The sequence below is a fragment of the Candoia aspera genome, chromosome 1 (assembly GCF_035149785.1).
Source record: "Candoia aspera isolate rCanAsp1 chromosome 1, rCanAsp1.hap2, whole genome shotgun sequence".
NCBI classification, from domain to species: Eukaryota; Metazoa; Chordata; class Lepidosauria; order Squamata; family Boidae; genus Candoia; species Candoia aspera.
In genome coordinates, this window is record NC_086153.1 from 253556967 (window position 1) to 253579416 (window position 22450).

Genomic DNA, 22450 nt, shown 5'->3' on the forward strand with positions numbered 1-22450 from the left:
TATCAAGAGGGCAAATGTGGCAACATTTTTCACAATTAAAGTTGATAGAAAACAGCAGGAAAAAGTCACAGCATATAAATCAAACAGATCATAGCTCATGTGAAGACTAGGTCTACATAAAAACTTTTAAGTAAAACAATTCATGTATAACATAGTACTTCTGTTTATTTTCCACCTATTATTAGATATAAAGAATTTGTAAGTCTGAATGAAATATAATGCAATTCATAACACCTTGACTTTCTGTATTTTCTATTTTTTTCTACTTCTCATTGTATGATTGCTAAATCTAAAGGTAATGTTGAGTATGATATGCAGGTTCTCATTTAAGCAACACCATTCTTCCAAAGTTGCAACAGAATGGGGAAAATCATGCTTATCTACAAGAAAGGGGCTTGGTGAATATGCCCAGATAATAGCTATACCATTGCCCAGATAATAGCTATACCATTCTTGTGCAAAGTAATAAATGTAGTAAGAAGTATGGCCACATAAAAACTTGTTGGCCAAAAATGTGTAATATACTTGTTTGTATTAAGTACAAACATCTAGCAAAATCTGGTTCAAATCAAACTTCTAGGTAGTGTAGGACTAGTACACTTTCAAAAGAGCGCTAAACTCATATTTAACAAACAGGTCTAGCACTCTTTGAAGAGAATAAAACTTGAGATTACAAGAAATCTGCTTAAGACCCAAGAAGCACTGTGGAAAGCTAAGTTCAGGCACTGTATGGGCATAAGCTTCTGCAGAATTCAGATTCCCTGCAGCCCAATTCAGGATGGCCATGAAGAGCAGAGTGGAGCTACTGGAGGAGAGGAAACATGACTGCAGCAGCCTACAGTGGCTAAAGAATATGGGCACTTCCTAACCCCTGACTGCATCAGTAACCAAACCAACAGCAGATTGTATCCATGGCAAAAATTGTTGGGAGAAAAGGGAAAACACAGCCTCAAAACTGGAATACCTAACAACAACTTTAAGCTGCTTTATGGGCTGGAATTAGACTAAAGGAAGGTCATGAGAAGTTGGCAGAAAAAAACACAACCACTTATCAGGGTATATCTGTGTTGTGGTTAGGAGCAACTGAAGAGGGCCACCTTTATATTTAGAGGTATGTTCAAAATATTTCAAATTTCAAAACATTTTAAATTCAGAACAGGTTGTTCTAACCTCTGAGGTCTCCCAATGCTATTCTCTTGTCAAAATGGTGACAAGATTGTGTCAGACACCATCTTAAACTACTATAAATAGGGTTATGTGTGAAATTCTGCTCCAATGATAATTCAATGGTGTCAGTTTAATTACCTCTTATAAACTGCATTAGAGACATGATTGAGGTACAGTATAATACTCAAGTAAATATTCAGAGACTCTAGCTTATTTTTCTCTAGTACCTAAAAATACCTACAGAAAAATGTATGACTGTCCTTTAAATATTGTGTGCGCGCGTGTTGTGTGTATGTATACACACACACACACACACACACACTGTATAGCAATCAGGCATGGAACGATTATCTCTAATACCATATACTTATATTTTAGGCCACAACAGAGATTCTATTACAGCCACAAATGAAGTCAATACAGCTTCTGCTTTCTGAAGTCAATACAGCTACCGCAAAAGAGCACTTACAGGCCACTGAAGAAAAAGACTGGAATTCACAGAATGTCTTCATGAATACCCAAATCAGTAAAACTGGAAAGTGGCTGTATTTAGAAAAGCTCTGCCAGTCCAGAAAGAGAAAGTATGCATTTTTGGAAAAAGAAGTAGCATCAGGAAAAACAGAAATGTAATTGTTACTAAATGTATGTCCTCTGCTGTTCTTATGCTTCTGTTATATTTAGTGTTAAAAATAACATGAAATTAATACTTTGAAGTTGGACTGCTCTGATAAATCTCAAAAATCCTTAATTTCTCTCCATTCCCCAAGTGGGGATTGACTGTTGGGGGTATGTGTGTTTCTTTTTAAAATTTTCTCTCCCACTGCTGCTCATTAGAAGGATGTAACTGCAATCAACGTGAAGAAATAAATGTAAATCAGTTCTCAAGCTAATCTATATTTTCATAGTTCAGAATCCTAATACAGTCTCTTTGGAGCTTTCCAAACTTAGAAAGAACCAATATAATTAGATACCACAGAATATCATTATTTTAAAAAAATTGTAGAGTTGTTAATAAAATCAACCTGCTACTTTTTCCTTTTCCATTTTATATCAGAATACCTATTACTGAGATTATAAAAGCTGAATTCATTACTTCTTCTGCTGTTACATTTACACATGTCTGTAAGTCAGTTTAATGCCTTAAAATCCAGTTGTTGTTTTGGACATCAATAAAGAAATCCACAGAATTAAGCTGAATTGTTTATTGTCATCAAATTTCAGCTGAGATAAACTTATCAATAAAGAATCAAGTATCTGACAAACTAAGAAGACTGTTTTTCACTTGATTCAAATTTTGTTTCCAGAAGTTCAGCGTGTCGTATAACTGCTGCCACTGCTGTTTTCCAAAGGTCCGATGTGTGCTGTGACTAAAGAAATGTAAAAAAGAATAAAGTAACAAAAATGCGATACTTTCCATACACACCTATTTAGAAAATACAAAATAGAATCTACACAGAAGCAACCCTTTTTACATTGCTTTGTAAGGATCAGCTAGTTTAGGATTCTGCAGCCTTCAGTTAAAAAGCACCATACAGCACTCATTAGTATTCTTGCCACTGTTTAGCCATTAAATGAAATGTGCTGGAAAATAGGACTCTTTCATTAAATAAGCTAATCACATTCAGTCTGAGCTTTAATAAAATTATGATAAATAGCAACTATTTAACTACAGGAAACTGATAAGAATTATCTTACTTCTAGCTAAAATATTAAACAGATGTATAAGTGTTATAATCAGGACTGCATTAAGGTGGTTCAGAAAAAGACTGAGGGCTTACCTGACCATTACTTTTCTCTGTGTTTGATCAATTTTGCAATGCACCATCTTTGTTTTCACAGCTATAAAACAAAACAGAATGAGTCATAATGAATTTATTTTAAAACTGTAAGAATATCCTCTTAATTCTCTGGAAGTAAATGTACTCTTTCAATGTGTATTCTTTTTATTTCAACTCAGGAAGTGAGAATTATTACAAAGAAGTATTTAATGCATCGTTTTATTTAAAGTAAAGATAATGTGCAATTTTTATTTCTATGCATTCTGCCAGGAAAATACATATTTTAACCACAAAAGTTAACCCTATATTCAACATTGCAAAAACTGTGTATGGCTACTACAATAATTTTGTATTTCATTTAAAATTCAGCTTTAGGACTATTAGCTCAGATAACTGGTAAATTACATTTTCAATACAAGTGAATTATATTACAAATTTTGCTTAACAAATTATCTTACCATCAATAACAAATGCTTCCACATCATCAGCTCCTATCTGAAGTTCCTGCTGCATAGTGTCAAACGAGATTTCCTTATTTTCTACTGCCATTCCCATAAAGGTAAGCAATCTCATTTTTGCCATGTTCTGTTCATGCAACAAACCTATGTTAGGGAATATTGAGATGTAATTACTTGTTTGTAGACACTGACAAATAAATCATTTTCTTATAACTTGATCTAGGAAAAAATTAAGTTTTTTAACTGAGATTCTTTTCATGAATGCACACAAATTCATGAAGCTCCATAGTACTGACACACCAGTGCATACAAAATGGGAGTGCTAGCTTAACATTGTTGTAATGCTCTTAGAATTCTAACACAGTGAGTACCTCTACTGCCAATTTGAGTGCCAATATGAATGATTATTCAACCTTGCAAAACACTGCCAGACTCAGTTCCTCAAAATATAGGGCAGACAAAAAGATAAATGCTCATGGAATGAGGAAAGTTAGGACTGCCTACTTTTCTGAGAGCTGCTGGATAAATATCCCTTAGCAGGGTTATTTCCATGCCATGAAAACATTACTCATTGATGTTTATAGATCCAGTCAAATTACTGAAGGATGGCAATCTTACCAAAGCAATGAAAATGGAGTGAGAAAGGATCTGAACAATAGGGAAAATTAGGAAAAGCAAAACAAAAATAGGACTTTAGATATTTTTTATTTGGGGCAATGACAAACTAGTATCTTCAAAATATGGCAAATAGATTGCATTAGGGTAGAAAAGGAAAAGCAGATCAGAGTTGGAGATATTTTTAAAAACGGTAATAACATGTGCTAGTGCAATACATAAGGTGAAGAAGCTAGAAAAATGCTTGGGAATGCATACACCACAGAAGCAAGAAAAGTATGAAGTCTGGAGAATTAAAACATGGTGTAAGGTATAGAAAGAGAAAGGGAAGGGTTAATTTCAGTGTTTTCTTATGCTAGTTTTACATGGGAGAGAAAAGCTTCTTGCTGAATCTTATATATGTTATTGCTCAATAACAACTCAGATAAACACTTGATTTTACAGTATGACTTAATACATAAAATATCAAGTGTAAGTACATTTCTGTGGCCCCATCCAGCATCATAGAAGCAGACCTGCTTCTGCAATAGATCTTCCTTTCCTGGCCCCACAAATGTCCTCTTGCCCTGGAACCTATTTACCTTGTATGCAAGGAACTGCACAGAAAAGCCATTCCACTATTGGAAAGATATAGCTGGATGCAATCTTTTGCATGTCAATTTTGTATTCAATTTGCAACTGAATAAAACTATTGTAACAATACATACACATGCCAAAGCAAATCCAAGTGCACAACAAATATTTATGTTTGAATTAATAACACTGTTATACTAATATAAGAGCAGGGAAGCCCATTTCTACCAGACATAATGCTGTGTTAATTAGCAATAATTATGATGCAGGCTTTTTATCTGGCACAGATTCAACAAAAATGTGATCATCATAACTCAACCAAACAGGGTGCTCCAGAAACTACAGCTAACTGGGCTTAATAGAAATCTACAAGCACCCAAAATCAATTAGTGTGCATAAACTCTAATTAACAAATGCAAATGAAGCATTAATTACCCCTTTAAAAGTAAAAAGGTTGCCTCTTGTCTGTAGGATGAGATTAAAATGTGAACATGTTAGGGTGATTCACAGTTGACACAAGATAATACAATTGTTGGCCTAACCTGTCAGCATTAATAAGGCAACACACTGTAACAAACAGATGCCACCTGTGGGAGCCTTTCCTGAATAGATTTTATGGCTTCATGTGGCTTGTTAATAATTTTGAAACAAGGGGAGATAAGCAGGTAAAAAAGAGGAAACCTAATTTTTAAGCATAGAAGTATTAAAAATATCTTAATCCTTTATGGAATTCCTTACATACCAGATAAATTAATAATCCTAGTTTGGCTAAATGGATTGACAGTAAAAGAAGTATTGGATGCATTCTGTGCAATTCCCTGTTTATCTTAATAGTTCAAAAGCACACATGCAGCATATTTATTACTTATATATAAAGGCAACGGGTTCAGTTCAGTGTATAACTAACTATGCTAAGCTTGTCTGGGAAAAATGAATATACTTATCTGAGCCCAGTCTACTATACAGTAACACAGCGGGTTCTTTACAGACCATTTAAAAATAACTTGTTGCTTGTACAAATCACATTTTCCATTTTAAAAGTTTAAGATGCTAAGTTGATTTGTTCTGATTGTGAAAAAAAAGATCTAGCAGAGGCTTTCCTTAATGCAGGAAGGAAATGAAATTACATTTTGCCAGTTCTTTTTGTACCTGCAGCCCTCACTGCCATCTTTAACACTTCCTGAAGAGTCCTCAAACTTCTAGAGCATTCCTGGAGAAAACTGGACCACAACCAGAAGGACAAATCTGCAAAAGTCACTCCTCTACCCTGTATCCACCAAAGCCAACAAAATTCTGCTAGGGGCACATCTGGATCTAACACAATGTCTTCAAGTGGACACATTACAAAATTATTTTAAAAATTCTATCATATTAACTGATACAAGAGTAGCAACATTCCATTTTGTATTTGTTCTAGAAATCACTTTTCTTTCAATGGAAACAAATTGCATTCTAGAGACTGAAACCTACAAAAATGTTAAACCCTAATTTTATGCAAATACTTATTCAATACTAGTATGTCTAAATCGTAATGCAGTAATATAAAAGCCTGCATCGCTGAACAATTTTTGCTTTGTTGCTGACCCTTGTCCTAAAATGCTGCAATACAGAAAAAGTAATTTTCATGCATGCAATTACTTATGAACCAGTGCTCTTTTGAAACAGTCAATTACACACCAATGGGGGAGTGTCAAAGTGTTAATTACTACTCCTTTTCTTTCCATGGTGTATAAATAAAGAGGGTGCTGACATTAACATTCCATCACAAAGCTTCATCCTATGAAACATATTAACTGTGATAGAATGTGGTTTGATAGGTTTTAATACATTTGAAAAAGCTTAAGCTTGCACAAGAATATTTACAAATATTTAATTTTACTGTATTTCAGAACTGTAACAGTTTCTTAAACGTTTGCACACATAGTATAGGGCACAAGCCTGTAACCAGCACTAAACTCTAAAAAAAAAAGAATTCTTAGTAATTCAGACACTGAACATTTTGGTGGGAGAACCAATTCCACTCCCTGTGAATAATAATGTTTACCTGTCCTAAACTTGATCTCTTCAGAAGAACAATGTCAAGATTCTTAGGCACTAGCAGTTGTAGACCAAATATATTTGAAGGTAGTCTATTCAATGATGCACCTGAGTCTTATCTTGCTAGTTAGTTGAAGTATGAATACATGATTACAGGAAGACAGCTGGATCATAGGACTTACTGACGAAAACAGAGGTGAAACCATCTGAAACAAGTATCTGCCCAGATCCTCTGCAGACAGCAGTTATTACACCCCACTACAGAGTAAGGTGAAAGGTCCCATTCTTACTACTCTTTCCTGATTAGGCTGGGATAGGTTAACTTCATAATAATAATCACAGAGATAAGAAACAGATAAAAGATAATAACAAAATTCTTACCAAGAGAGTCAATGAAGTCCTTATTGTTCTGATAAAAACGGACATAGGATGCTAACTTGGCACTTACAAAAATGGTCAAAAGCTACAAAAAAAGAAATTCTCAATAAATCTAATAAATTTGAAATTTAAAACATGTTTAATTCAATAGGCATTTCACAAACATTTCACTCAAAATAAGTATGGATAATGTGCAGCCCCCCAGATCTTTCTGGACTGCAAAAAGGCACAAAAATTGCCTTAATGAATCCAAGCATAGTCTACTTAACTTGATATGCTACCTAGTTCCAAACAATATTCTTTGGACACAACCATGATGGCCATGCTTTGTTTCCTTCAATACCTAATTCAGGATTTTTTTTTTACATGAATGTTATAAGCAGAGATCAACTGTAAATCAGGGGTTGGCTCAATGGTTTAAGGCATGTGCTTTATGCAGAAAATGCCAGCTCAAGAGTTCAACATACCAAGGTCAATCTCTTACTATTTAGCATTGATGGTACCAGGCAAAATGGCCAACACTCTGATCTGGCATAAGGTAGCCTGATATGTTTGGTGGAGTAATTAAAGGTGCTGGGTTAGAAGTCAGGAGACTTGAGTTCTAGCCCTGCCTGATGAAAGCCAGCTGGGTAACTTAGGCCAGGCAATTTTTCTCAGCCCTAAGAAGAAGTAGTGGCAAACCATTTTCAAAAATGTTAACAAAAAAACTTCAGGGACTTATTAATGTAGTCAGGCTTGACTTATTGGACAACAACAAGAAGTTTTAAGTAAATGTAAACATAAATGTAAATGTAGTTTTAATTAAAATTGATTCAATTATATGAACTTTTAAGTCCAAAAATTGTATAATCCTAGATACAAAGTCTGAAAGGTCAACTTGAGAAGTAAAAGAAAGAGATTTGAAAATGGCCTCAGAGGCTGCTTCCTGAGGCAATCAGAATTGTCCATTCTCCCAACACAAACATACACAATTAAAACAAAGCAAACCCCTAATGGCTATGTTTTTCAAAAGATGCAAAAGAGAGGAGGAAATTTCTTTCCTATTATCATAGTAAAAATTTCCAAAACCAGTTTTCCAAATTTGATCTCACCAATTGATACAACTGCCTCCAAATTTTACCAGCTACAAATGATGGCATATTGGTGGTGGTGGGATTTCATCTTGGTCCTGATTAAAATATATGAAGCCAAGTATATAGTGCAGACAGCAGCAATACTTTTAAAATCTTTTTCTCAACTGCTGAGGGCTCCATGCATCATGGTGGCTATGTACTGAGGTCACCAAAGAGGCCTGGATTGGGGTGGGGGATGTTATTAATTAAAATAAGTACATTGAGTTTAATGAAGACTTTGAAGACTTAACACAGTAATTCTATTGTTTTTCTTTTTAAAAACCGTAAGTCTTCTTGGTTGGCCACTTTAGTCCTTTGGAACAGCCTCCCACCAGAGGTCAGAGGGATCCCTACCCTTTTATCCTTCTGGAGGGCTGTGAAGACCTGGCTCTTTCCCCAAGCACTGGGCTGGGATAGGGGGTTGAGCTGTGAGGATGTTTGGTCTGGAGTCTGGGGGGGAAGGGTACCTCTGTTTTTAATTATGTTTTATGGATTGTTGTGAGCCACTGTACAGTCACTGCATGAGACAGGTAGCCATATAAGTCCTGTAAATTAAACGATAAATAAATAATTCCCTGGAATTGCAAATATAGGGCTCAGGTTCTGCATGCAGCTCACAGGTTGTCCAGCTGTGATTTAGCATGACATGCATGAGCAGAAATAAGCCACAGTTAGATTACATCCCTCTGGACATCCCATGGGTCCAGAAAGTAGTTCAGTTTTCTCTCTTTCATTAAGTGCAGTTTCCCTTGTTCAGACAGACAATGCTCATTATACTTACCTACAATCAATTTAAGCAAATTACTTGCTTCAGTAACTTAAAGCTGGATTATTTGAAGCTAAGCATTGTTCACATTAACAATAATTTGTCAAACACACAGAAATTGAGGACAGGAAGGAAGATGCATGTATGCCCAAGGGTAATTCTAATACATTCTTGTTTACAGCGCACTGAAATATAGTTTAGTGCAACCACTAAAACTGACACCATCCAGAATGAGAAAGTGGACTTAAATCACTGAAATAAATCAGTAAGAATACCTCATATTGTATTTTACCAGTTTTATATTTTTTAATAATACTTACATCATGGATAAGTTCTCCTTCCAAAAATTTGACTGGCTTTAAGGCAAGAAGATGATCAAAAAGAAAGGTATTTGGATCCTTTAGTGCACGGACAATGCACCTAATCAGAAAGCAGAATGTACATACCCAATTTTATTCTACTTATTGGATTATTCCCTTAATTATTTTTATCTTACCATTTAGCAGAACATGTTTCCAGAATAATTTATAGATTAAAAACCTGTGCCCTTAGATCTAAACTTTCTAAAAATACAACGTAATAGGAAAAAGGGATAAGGGACATGGAAGTAAAATGATGCTCTGATATCTGTTCCAAAATTACACTTCTTAATAACATGAATTTGAAACATCTAAAAAGCAGGGCAGTATGACTACCATTAAATGAGAGCTGAATCATATGAATATTCATGTCTTCAGAATTTGTCTCTACTTTCTGTAAATGTCTCTCAAGTAGACTGATTCTAAGTTCCTGACACCAACTGTGTAAGACGCTCAACAGCATTAATCAAGAAATGAATCCAGCCCTGTGACAGACATGTACTTTGACTGAATTCTCTTCCATGGTTTGGAGGATTTTGTTTTATATCACATATCCTTGTCAAACTTTTTCTTTCCTATTGCCTACTTTCTAAAAGCTTGAAATTTGCATTATTAACGTGTTCATAAAGTAGTAGTAATTAGTGGAGGACCCCTGCCTTTTCCACACATGTGCACGTTTGTCCTTTCCCCATTCACAAATATGCTTTAGCTGCATCACTTTGCCATATGTGAAATACTTTACAATGACCCAGAGATGGTGAACAGTTATTTGCTATCTTCTTTGCCATATTATACTAGTTGGAGAATCCAAGATGGCGACTGGGAGCGGACGCTGATCGCGGCTCCTGGCGGGGGGAGGATTCGGGACGCTGAGAGCCCCGCGGGCCTTGTTACCAGCCCCTTCCCTCGTGGGGGGCTTGGGGAGAACAGACAGACCCTGTTGAAATTTTGGGCTCTCTGGCCTTGACGCCTGCAGTCGGCATTGGAGGCAGCGGGAGCCCCCCACCCGGGTGGAGCAGCAGAGCGCGGCAGAGCGGAGGAACACGGCGGACCTTTGGGGCGGCCGCTGACTCTGTGGAGCCTCCATGGATGAGGGAGCCTCCCGTGGATTTGGGGAGACCTCTGCGGACCCGAGTGGACCCTGGATGCCTGGTTGGACTCGGAGGCCCTGGCGGATGCCTGATAGAACGCAGCAGTGTGTGCAAGATTCTGGAGAGAATGCGGCAGGCCCTGGAACAGTTTCCATTCGTGGGAAACGGTGGACACGGCTTCCTTGGGACAGCGGTGGACCCAGGTTGACCGCAGGAGATCTTTGGTGGGCCTGGGTGGACCCTGCCAGACCCAAGAGACCCTGGCAGATCTGGACGGCAGATCACAAGGTGGCAGAAGACTGGAGGCCTTGGAGGTGGAGTCCCATGGTGTGGACCAGAGGACCGCGGGCCCCTGGGTGGACCTTGTGATCTCTGGCAGGACTCTGGAGGAACACTTACGGACATCGGTGGACTGGGGACTGTCGGGGTTCTCGGGCTCTGAGTCTGGGGGTCTGGGGAATGCCCGTTTGTTAGAATCGGCAGAGTGGTGGGCCCCTCAGAGTGAGTGTGGGCTTACCTCCGGGGGTGAGAGTACATGGAGGGAGCCCAAGATTGAATGGAGTAAGAGTACCCACCCCTGAGAGAGAGACAGGAGATGGGTAGGAATGGGTGGGGTGCCCCCCTATGACCAGTGAGAGTGGTGGCGGGGTGGACCCAGTGAGTGAGTGGATGGAGGGGTAGGCTCCAACAGCGCTGAGAGCAGGAGCTGGTGCACTGGAGGGCCTGCCTCCACCTGAGGTTGACTGAGGGTGGGAGGATGTGTGCATGGGGGAGCGGACCCTTGCGTTATCCCAGGGTGGCTGGTGGTTCGGGAGTGGAGGCAACTGGGCCTGGCGACTCTGGGGGTTGTAGGGCGGGTTTCACTATTGAGGTGGTGACGGGCCGAGGATGTTACGATGGGAATTGGAGGGCAGGCCATTTCCAGGGAAGACGCTCCCAGTGTCTGTTACCAGTAGTGTGTTCCGGCCCTCCAGGTTCATACCCAGGTCCTGGTCAGCAGATCCCTGAGGGCCCTGGTCTCCGGCTACTGCTTCTGAACGCCAGGTCAGTCAACAACAAAGCCCCCCTTATAAGTGACTTGATCGCAGAGGAGGGGGCAGACCTGGCATGTATCACTGAGACCTGGCTGGGTCAGGAAGGGGGGGGTAGCCCTTTCAGAAATGTGCCCGGCCGGGTTTCAGGTGTGGCACCAGCCGCAACACCAGGGCAGGGGAGGTGGGGTGGCAGTTGTCATCCGAGAATCTCTAGTAGACTTCAGGGGTGCTGCTCCACAGGTAGCCGGTTGTGAGACCCTGTTTCTCAAGTTGGGCACCTGAGAACAGTTGGGAGTGTTGCTGCTGTACCAGCCTCCCTGCTGCGTGGCAACCTTCCTGCCTGAGCTGCTTGAGGCCGTCTCAGGGTTGGTGGTGGAGTTCCCCAGGCTTATGGTCTTGGGGGACTTCAACCTACCTTCCCTGGGGCGTGCCTTGGATGCGGCTCAGGAGTTCATGGCTACCATGGCAGCCATGGGCCTGTTTCAGATCATTCGGGACCCAACTTGAGACAGTGGCCTCACTCCGGACTTGGTTTTCTTGTCAGAGCAGTGGCAGTGTGATCTGAGAGGAGAGGTAGATCTGTCCCCATTGTCATGGTCAGACCATGCCCTGGTGGCCCTGAAATTCTCTTGTGCTGCCCCCCTCCGCAGGGAGGCAGGATCCATTCAATTGGTCTGCCCCAGGCAAGTGATGGACCTAGTGAGGTTTCAGAAGGAGCTGGGGGTTATACCTGGGGATCTACTGCACGGTCCAGTGGAGGTCCTGGCCGCAACCTGGGATAGAGAAGCGGCCAGGAACTTGGACAGGATCGTGCCTGTGTGGCCTCTCTTGCCCACTCAAACCCGGCACTCCCCGTGGTTTACGGAGGAACTGCGGGTTTTGAAGGTGAAGAGACGCCTAGAGCGCCGCTAGAGGACAAAGACTGAATCTGACCGAACACAAGCTAGAGCCACTATTAAGGCCTACCTTGTGGCGGTAAGAGCGGCGAAACGTCAGTATTTCTCCGCTCTTATTGCATCCGCAGAATGCTGCCCAACGGCCCTGTTTAAAATTACGCGATCGTTATTAGGTGTGGGGGGGCTTTGTCTCCCACCTACAGGGCCGTGCGGAGGAATGTGCTGAGCATCTGCAGGGTAAAATCGCTCAGATTCGGTCTAAGTTGGACTCTAAGTGTGGGGCAGAGTCTGGGGAGATGCTGAGGGAACGTACTTACCCGGTTATCTGGGAACAGTTTGATCCTGTTGGGCCTGAGGAAGTGGACAGGATCCTCTGGATTGTAAACGCCACCACGTGTCATCTAGACCCATGCCCTTTCTGGCTTATGAAAGCAGCCCAGGAGGTGACATGTGGTTGGGTCCAGGCGATGGTTAATGCATCTTTGAGGGAGGGAGTGGTTCCGGTTGCCTTTAAAGAGGTACTGGTACACCCCCTCCTCAAAAAGCCATCACTGGACCCTACTGTCCTGGACAACTTTCGTCCAGTCTCCCACCTCCCCTTTTTGGGAAAGATGGTTGAGAAAGTGGTGGCGTTACAACTTCAGAGGATTCTGGATGAAATGGATTATCTAGACCCCTTTCAGTCAGGTTTCAGGCCGGGATATGGGACAGAGACTGCATTGGTCGCGCTTATGGATGATCTCTGGCGGGAGCGGGATGGAGGCAGTGCATGCACCCTCGCTCTCCTTGACCTCTCAGCGGCTTTCGATATCATCGACCATGGTATTCTTCTGGGACGACTCAGGGAGTTGGGGGTGGGCAGTGTGGTTCTGCACTGGTTCACCTCCTTCCTCCAGGGCCGGTCCCAGTCAGTGGTGATAGGAGATGAGAGATCCAACCCTTGACCCTTGCTTTGCGGGGTGCCGCAGGGTTCGGTTCTCTCCCCTCTCCTATTTAACATCTACATGAAACCGCTGGGTGAGGTCATCCGTCACCACGGGATGAGGTACCATCAGTATGCTGATACTCAGATATATATCTCCATCCCGGATGAAGTAAGTGATGTGGTCAATGCCCTTTCTCAGTGCCTGGGGGCTGTGGGGGCCTGGATGGGGAGCAACAGGCTTCAGCTGAACCCTGGTAAGACAGAGTGGCTGTGGACTGATGGCTCCTCGGTATCTGGGAAGTTGTCATCTTTAGTTCTGGATGGGGTTGCACTGCCCCATTCAGAACCTGTGCGTAACTTGGGGGTCCTCCTGGACTCATGACTCCTGCTTGAAGAGCAGGTGGCAGTTGTGGCTTGGAGGGCCTTTGCACAACTTCAGGTTGTGTGCCAGTTACGCCCTTTCCTGGATCGAGATGCCCTCCAGACAGTCACTCATGCCCTGGTCATCTCCCATATAGACTACTGCAATGCGCTCTACATGGGGCTACCCTTGAAGAGTATCCGGAAGCTTCAGTTGGTCCAAAATGCAGCTGCGCGAACAGTGATGAGTGCTCCAAGATCAGCACATGTAACACCTCTACTGTGTGAGCTGCATTGGGTTCCAGTTTGCTTCTGGGTCCAATTCAAGATGTTGGTTATCACCTTTAAAGCCCTACATGGCATGGGGCCAGGCTACCTGAGGGACCGTCTCATCCCTATAACATCAACCCATCCCACCTGATCATGCAGAGAGGGTATGTTGTGGACCCCGTCTGTAAGAGAATTTCATCTGGCGGGGTCCAGGAGGCGGGCCTTCTCTGCAGTGGTGCCCACCCTGTGGAACATTCTACCCCGCCGAGGTGAGGCAGGCCCCTTCGCTCCTGACCTTCCGGAGGGGCTCGAAGACCTGGTTTTGCCGCCTCACCTGGGATGGGAAGGGCAATAGCTCTCCCTGGGGGTGGCTGGTGATGTAGAGTTCTCCTGACGGAATGGAAATCTCCCACTTGGATTTTATATTTATATTTTTATTATTTTAATATTGGTGATTTTATGATGTTAGGTTTTAAGGTGAATTTTATTGTAAACCGCCCAGAGTCCCCCTTTTAGGGGGAGATGGGCAGTGATAGAAATGTGAATAAATAAATAATAAATATATGTTGACAACAGTCTTGAACAAAATCCCCAGTGAAAAGCTCTTGGATTTTACATTACCTGTGAGCATCAACTCTAGCCTGAGATGCATTATCTTCTGTGTAACTTCCCAGCAATTCTACCATGACTTTTGCTGCACTATCACTGCAGAAAGAAAATAACACTTCTTTTGAAAACCATTTCAAAATGGTAGCCAGATAAAGGCATTATAAAGTTATTATTCTAATGTAAAGTGCATGGATAGTTACAATTTTGACGTAGAACCATGAGGGTAAAGAAGCACTGTGAAGTTATTCAGTCTCAATTTTCTTCTTAAGATGGATTTTCATAGTTAATTTTATAATTTTAAACTGATACATTGGCTGGTTATAGGAAACTCCCTCTCAGATAGAATGCTAAAACACATCTGGATATAATCATTAGGAAGTAAAGTAATGATAAGGTTTGTGTAAAATCTTCCCAATTCCTTTTTGTAGGGGCAGAAAAGAAATAAACTCAATAAGGTAGGCAACCTGCAATTCTGTACAGTGTTTCTTAACTAAGGTGAAAACATACATTTAAAAAAGGGAGGGGGAGTAATAATATGTGACAATAGAATTACTAAATATTCACATCAGGGAAAATAATACAGTCACAAAAACAGTACCGAATATTTATAGAGTCATATTATAAGAAGCCCTCCCCCAGGGCCTGCTGAAAAGGCTCGGTCTTCCAGGCTTTATAGTAACACAACATTATCAAGGCCAGATAGACCTCAGGGGGACTGCTGTGCCAGGTGCCGTTCCTCAAAATGTCAAGAGACTGTTCGTAAGACTGGCAATTTGGTGATATTGTAACTTTGTAAGATTTCTACATGGTCAAATTTTCCATACCTTAATACATAAGTATTTTGATATGGTCTCTTGGGCCATATTTTTAATGATAAGCCTTCACAAATTTTCAAATATACTTTGATCTAACTTTCATTTATATTTGATTGACTGAGACTGCAAGGTCAAAAGTCATGTTCCTGCATTAGCTTCTGTTTTTTTCAGTACCCAAGATAGAACTGCCAAATAAACATTAAAAGACAAAACAATTTATTTTTCATCCATCCATCCATCCTCTAAGCTCAACAAGGGGCAACATCCAACAATCTGGCAGAATGGATTTCCACATGTGCCCCTAGAATCTGTTCTAGAGGGCAGGTTTGCTTCCACCATGTTGAATTTCTGTTTTATAGTTCAGTATTTTAATGTCCCTACTGAGCCTTTCACTATATTCTCAGAATCTATTTTCAGATCTTGTACTAACAACCCATCATTACTACCACCAAATTTGCTTTGAAGTAAAGGCTCATTAAATAGTTTTTTGCAAAAGAACATGAACGGATCTTAAGTTGTCTAAGTTTATTGGAATTTACTCCCACGACAAGAAGGGAAAAACTATTAGTGCTACTATCCTGTAAATACAAAAAGTTCATCAACAGAGAAGGATGATCATTGGGTACATCACAGATGATTATTGTAGGTCCCATTAATTCAGCACAAATAACTCCAATATCACTTCAGGAATGGAAATCAAATAATATTTAAGTTATCAATCAACTAAGAACAAGAGAAATCCAAAATCAAATCCACCAAGGGATTTCTCTGCCTTCTCTTGCAGAAGTAGTAGTTTTTTCCCCTCTTTGACTTTTTCCTTGGAAAATAAAGAGATTAAAATAGGCCAAAATGAGGAGTTTTCCCTCTTCCCTATCCCATATATGAAATGTGGAAATTACCATTCATTTTAATCCTGAAAGCTCAATAGTTCACAATCTAACATTTAAATTCATCATTAAAATTACTTTCAACTATCCTGCTATCTACCCCTCAATCCTACTCATCTGTTTTTAATAGCCACATTTCCTAAATATTCAACCTTGATCAATCTCTCTGTCTGAAGAGGCTAAAGCAGGCTGGAATTAATCCTATGACTAGGCCAAAATCCCCTTTACTAGAACAATGATCCAGAACATTCCACTCCCACTTTGTGTTCTGCTGAATATCCTCCTGGACCATGCCATTCTGGGAGTGGTTTGACATTTTCCAAAAGAGTCTCGTCCAAAATGGAAGAAGCTCAAAATGGCCCAAATAAATAAATTAAAAAACAAAACAAAGCAAAACTATTTACTATAGACTCAATGAATTCAACAGGAACTAAATTAGTCATGACAAAAGTAAATTTCAGTAGCAAAAGTTTAAAAGGCCTTTTCTACATATACCTGAGGATCCAACTCATCATATCAAATTGATATACATGTAGTCTTTCTTACCTCTTCTTGCAGTCCACTAATACATCATATAGCAGTCTAAGAAGAGTATGCTTTTTCTCCATGTTAAGATTCCAATCTGAAATCCATTTTCGAACCTATATAAATCATTTAAGACAAAGGTACATTTTGATTGCTGAGGAATATTATCCAACAGTTCAGCTTTTGAAATGAAAACATTTCTAAAGTAAGGTACAAGAATGTGAATTTGGAATACCATGTGTTAGCTGGCTTCTATGTCTACAGAGAATCATCGCTTACCAATGATAATTGGGACTGGAAACTCCGTCACTAAGCTACACAGTCGTAAGGTGCGATGTCATGTGACTGCATGGACTTACGTTGGCAGTTCCAGCAATCCCAGTTGCCGTCATCAGTTGGATCCCATGCAGTCGCAGCGTCCCACGGTCACATGACTGCCATTTGCTGGCTTCCCCATCGGCTTTGCTTGTCAGAAGCTGGCAGTGAAGGTCACAAGTCAAGATCAAGTGACCAAGGGATGCCACAATGTCATAATTGCAAGCCAGTTGCCCAAATTGTGATCACATGACCGTGGAGATGCTGTGACAGCCGCAGCTATGGGGACCCGTTGTAAATACCCCTTGTTCAGTGCCATCATAACTTTGAACAGCTGCTGAACAAGTGGTCATTAAGCGAGGGCTATCTGTACAGTTTTACACTTTCTCAATAGCAATATTTTCAGCACGTAATTTATTTGAAAGCAGGAAACAAAACTCCAATTCAAAAATATCTATATCGAACAAAGTACCAAAGCACTTCTACCCATGGAAGGCATTTGACCCAATGGTAAAAAATATAGTAACCCTAATTCTAATCCTGAACTGTCACAGTGTTCCAGAGTCTCCACTAATCTTCAGGAACATGTTTTAAAAGTTTCAGTAGAACACTGGAAGATGGTAAAGTTAATAAAAATCTTATTTACCCTCATCTTCAGGCAGATGTACTGTCTGAATAGTTCTCTCAGCATATGATGCTGTTCCTGAGAGGACTGATCTCTGGATCCAAGTTAATGCCTTTTTATTTAAGAATAATTTTAGGAACTTTATTTTAATTGATAATTTTGTATTTGTTAACGTGCCCCTACCTCCAAAGTGTAATTGCTTACCTGTTCCAATTCAGTTGGAATGTACTGTATAGCACCACAGGTGGAAGCAACTTTAAGAAGGCTGCAGTAGACTGTATACCTTGCAGGAGTATTTTTATCCATCCCATGGAAGAGGTTACTCAACCTAAACAATAACGAACAATCTGTTCTCACCAAATTTGTAAGTCCACCAAAAGCAAGCATTTTGTACCATTACTCTGAATATTGTGATATTCAGAATTTTTCCTGAACCTTATAGAATATATTATTCCCATTTTGATACTACTGTATGCAGAAATATGAAAAAAAAAGTTTGTAGAGTTTTACAAAAGTTCCAGATTTCTTTCACCAGAGATAATTTTTCTCCCAGATAAAAATGTATGTAATGAAAAACATACTATCTTCTATCAGGCAAGACACTTACAGCTGAAGCCTGAGTGATGGCCGTTCACCTTCCCGAAATTTGACTAGTTTCTCACACAGACTTTCAATCAAAGCCTCTTGTTTGTCAGGTTCCAGAATAAGAAGCAAAGATACTACACTGTTCATCACGCTTTCAACATCTATATAGAAAAGTACAAGCTTACATTAATTACAAAAGAAAATAATAATGAATTATCTTTTAGTAAGTGCCCCAATCATTATTTTTAAAATGGAGTATTTTTAAAACTGTTGCACTAACAGTGATAAACCACTTGAAAAGTTTAAAAAAAATTTAAAAATCAAAATATGCACAAAAATTTATAGTAGCTTAACTGAAATGGCTATGAACACAGAGTAATAAATAAAACCTATGATTTGCATAACCTTTCCATAAAGTGGGCATTTAAAGAAGCATCTCAGTAGCACAAATAGAAGAGACAAGCTTCTTGCTGTAGAAAAACTGAATTTAAGCTTTATTTCATAGAATCAAGGAACTCAGCCTGTGAAGATTTAAGGTTGTCTACTATAAAAATGGTATCATTCTAGATATCATGTATGGTTTCAGGCCTGAGTTGGAAGCCAAACCTGGTCATTCTTATGGATAACAGATAAAAAAATTATTTTTAACATATGTAATAATAGTTCTTTGTGTGAACAAAACTTTTAACTGAATTTGTTATGGATGTATAGATAGTGGACCATCAAACTGGATGTTCTAATATATTGAGTGAGGGCCAATAAACTGAATCTTTATAAAGCAGAGGTTCTGTGAATTAATGGTTCATAACTCCAGGAATTATGTAAATAAACTTCTTTGCATTAGGCTGTACTTGTCTTGCAGATATGTAGCTTGGGAGCATTCCCTGATTCATGTCTGACACTAGAGTAGGCAAATAAACTTAACAGCCTGATATACACTTTAGCTGGCTTGGCTAGTACAGGCTAGTCACATTAATTTATTACCTGATAATTTCTGATCTTCATTAGAGAATAGAACAAAAGTTTGTCAGCACCATCATTCAAGAATTGCTCTTCCAAAAAGAGTCAGAACTATAGCCACATTCCCCCAAACCTAAACTCCCAGATAGTCCAGGAAGTCTCTCCCAGACCTAATTTTGCCTGTAAATGTAATGCAGCTGTCAGCCTCCATGCCCCTCCTCCGCCATGTAAAGTGTGACCCTTAGTTACTCATGATATGGGGAAAAGGTGGTACTACTTCTGTCCAATTCCTACTGTAAGTTATCCACCAGACTGATTTAAGTTCATTTGTATCCCCAGTCTAGGCTAAAAACTGTATTGGAAAGAATAGAAGTAATGTGTAACTTTCCTGGTCTTTATATCACTTCTATTTCTTTCACTTTTCAAACATTTATCAAAGCACCCTGTATTGCACAAACCTTTGTCATCTTCTTTTAGGCACACATCACATGCTTCAATGATCTGAGCTAAATCAATATGAAGTCCACCTTCTGAATTCTCTTCAGAGATCTCTGCTCCCTTGGACTTTAGATAAGCTCTAAGTTCTGCAGCCTTTTAAAGAAGTACATTGCTTGTGAGAACTGCATATGCTCAGCAGCTCTAGAAATCTTAACAATTTTAATCATTACTTGGTTAATATAAAATAAAATATGTTATGGTACATAAAGTAGTGTAACTGGAATTCAAATTTTATACCACAAAGAATTAAAATAGCCTATCAAAAGTATCAATTAAAGTCAACATGGCTGGAGAACTGATCAGCTGATCATGGTTATATATAAGAAGAGTAATGCTGTTGGTACCATACAAAAATCTGTATACCTATATATGAATACACACACACATAGGTTTCATGAGAAATTTCCACCCAGTCTACTTCCACCTACATAGCTGAGTTGTTTAAAGATAATCCCACCAATTGATATTGATTTTTAGCTTTTTAAAACTGTAGCATATTATCTCAGGCATAAGAAATAGTATATAACAACTATTTTAGGATATGATAGCTTTAAGAAAAAAATTCATTTTATGATTCCCAGTTCTCAAAAAGAAAAGCACAGGTGCTCAGATGCCTGAGCAGGAATAGCAGAAGGCAGGAATGATGCAAACCAGGATCTAGTGACTGATAACTGGGAGTACCTCTGCAAGAGCTTTTGAATTTTCAGTTGTTTTAGCAGTACCAGCATTACTTAACTTTTCCTATGAACATGAAAAGATAGCAAATGTTAAGTAGAAGTGAATTTTGTGTTCAGCTCTGATACTGAAAGCAAATCCTAGGCTAAAAATCTATTCAGAACTATCCTGTTTGTTTCAGTTCTAAGTAATATCTTTTTATGTTTGGCACTGATATGTGCATCTTGAGATTCTACTAATAAAAAAAATCAACTTTGAAGCTTGCCTATCTTGTCACTAATAATGCTAGTTTAATCCTCTATAGTATATAACCACCGTTCTCCTTTTAGCAAAGAATTAAAATGCCTAAAAAGGGGACAGTGGTGAAATGGCAATATCGGTAAACAGACGCCGAAGTGAGTGCAAGCGAAGCCATTCGGGTAAGCCATACTCTTAAACCTAATTCCTAAACAGTCAAGCATCTCCAGAGCCGGCAGACCGACTTTGCCAAACTCCTAGCGCACCTTTAGGATGAACGAGGGGAAAAAGTCAGCCGGGTGGGAAGCCAGAAAAGGAGGAGCAAGCAGCCCAGGAGAAAGGAAACTTAAAGGGTTATCCTCCAGCGCGATAGGCCGGCAGCTAGGCCCGTCCTGCTGCAAAGTATCAGCAAGATATCGTGCCTTTGTCACGAGCCGGAGAGACGGAGCTGCCGCCTGTCTTAACTGGGGCACTCATTCCTAAGGACTGGAGAACAAGGGCGGGGATATGAAAATGTAAGGCACCAACGGCCTCAGGAGAGAAAGCAACCGCCTGGTATCCCAACCTGATCTTCCTCCGTGATATCGATAAAAGCCGGGACACTCATGGCCACGGTAGCTCCGCTCCTCGCCTCCACCACACTCTCCGAGCGGAAAAGGCCGCCACACTCTTGGGCGTCATTTCCGTTTCCGGGACATAGCTGTCCTCCTCCAATCGGCGTTGCTCAGCACACTTCTACCTTCGGCCGAGCTGCCCTGTACTACCAGTCTCTTCAGTAGTTTCGCTCGAGGGTGCGCGTAAGCGGCCCTGGTCACGAGGTGCGCCCGAGCCACTCAGATGGTTTCACCGGCGTTCGGTGAAGGGAGCGGGGCGCGTGCGTTGGCCGTCGTGTGGCAGAGACTGACTAAGCGATCCTTTTTTTGCTTCTAATAAAAACGTTTTTGCATGCGGGCGTCTTTTTATGGGAAGATGGGAAACAAGTCCTATTTTAAAACCGTAAAACTCGGAGCGTTGTGGTTAACGCGTTGTGTAGAGCGTGCGCGCGCACGAATTTTTATCTGTGTGCAGATAGCAGATGCTACACACGCAGGTTCAAAAACAAAAATCCTGTTCTCAAATTCGTGAATTAGTAAACAGTACTTTTCCGTCAAATTTATCTTTACCAAAGCAGGCCTTACTTTCGCATTACAAACGCTCTCCGCCGATGCAATTTTTGAGCTTTCTGCTTAAGTTTGGGGGTTGGACGGCATTGGTCGAAAAGCGCCCCCTCACCATCACCCCCGTCCTTCGTCTAATCAATCCGGCTGATTGTAATGCAGGTATTTTTGCCTTCGTTTTTAAGCCGCTGATTTGAAAATAAGTAATTTCTGAAACTAAGTCAGAATTTGGGTGGCAGGTGTATAGGGTCGTTGTTTTAAAAGATGGAAGGTATGATCACACTAAAGACTTGGGGTGGTGTGTCCATTTCCTTTGTCATAAAATAAGGCACTTAGTTTTGTGCCTCCGGTTTCAGGTATCGTTTCAGAAAAAAAATCACTAACTTTTTTGCTGATGCTTCGTCTGCATTCCCAAGGGTGCTTATCTGAAAGCAAGACCCATCTAAGTAAAGTAAAGATAGAAAAGGAAGTGCTTGTACTTTACAAATGTGTGGAGTAAATCTGAACCTTGTTTTGAAGTGTGAGCTGCAGGCCTGGAACCTTTTCCAGGGATCTGCTAAATCATTCTTTCTCATGTAATGTAGAAGAATGAAGATAAAGGAAAAGAAAAAACTTTCCTGCTTCTTCCTTCCAGTACTGGGGCCAGTGAATGTAAAGACTTGAATGAAGTTCATACCAAGGAAGGCATTGCTACTATGTTTAATTCTTGACAAATGAAGGCATAAAGAGTGATAACTATGTGT

At 40.3% G+C, this 22450-nt stretch overlaps 2 protein-coding genes across 2 annotated transcripts in view; one reads left to right on the forward strand and one right to left on the reverse strand.

The window, feature by feature from the left end:
* The window catches only part of CCDC73 (coiled-coil domain containing 73), a 61130-nt gene extending 58743 nt beyond the window's left edge, over positions 1–2387 (forward strand). Inside the window, exon 16 of the mRNA XM_063289521.1 lies at positions 1546–2387. Coding sequence (XP_063145591.1) covers positions 1546–1797 — 252 coding nt within the window. The 3' untranslated portion in view covers positions 1798–2387. The remainder of the gene's footprint in view (positions 1–1545) is intronic.
* Positions 2355–21231, reverse strand: EIF3M (eukaryotic translation initiation factor 3 subunit M). Its single transcript, XM_063289522.1, has 11 exons — positions 21116–21231; positions 19599–19731; positions 18203–18341; positions 17800–17923; positions 16677–16771; positions 14441–14524; positions 9205–9304; positions 7010–7091; positions 3404–3547; positions 2946–3006; positions 2355–2534 (listed from the first exon to the last, which is right to left on the reverse strand). The coding sequence occupies exons 1-11, from the start codon at positions 21155–21157 to the stop codon at positions 2414–2416; spliced, it is 1125 nt and encodes a 374-aa protein (XP_063145592.1). The 5' UTR covers positions 21158–21231; the 3' UTR covers positions 2355–2413.
* Positions 21232–22450: the final 1219 nt, after the last annotated feature.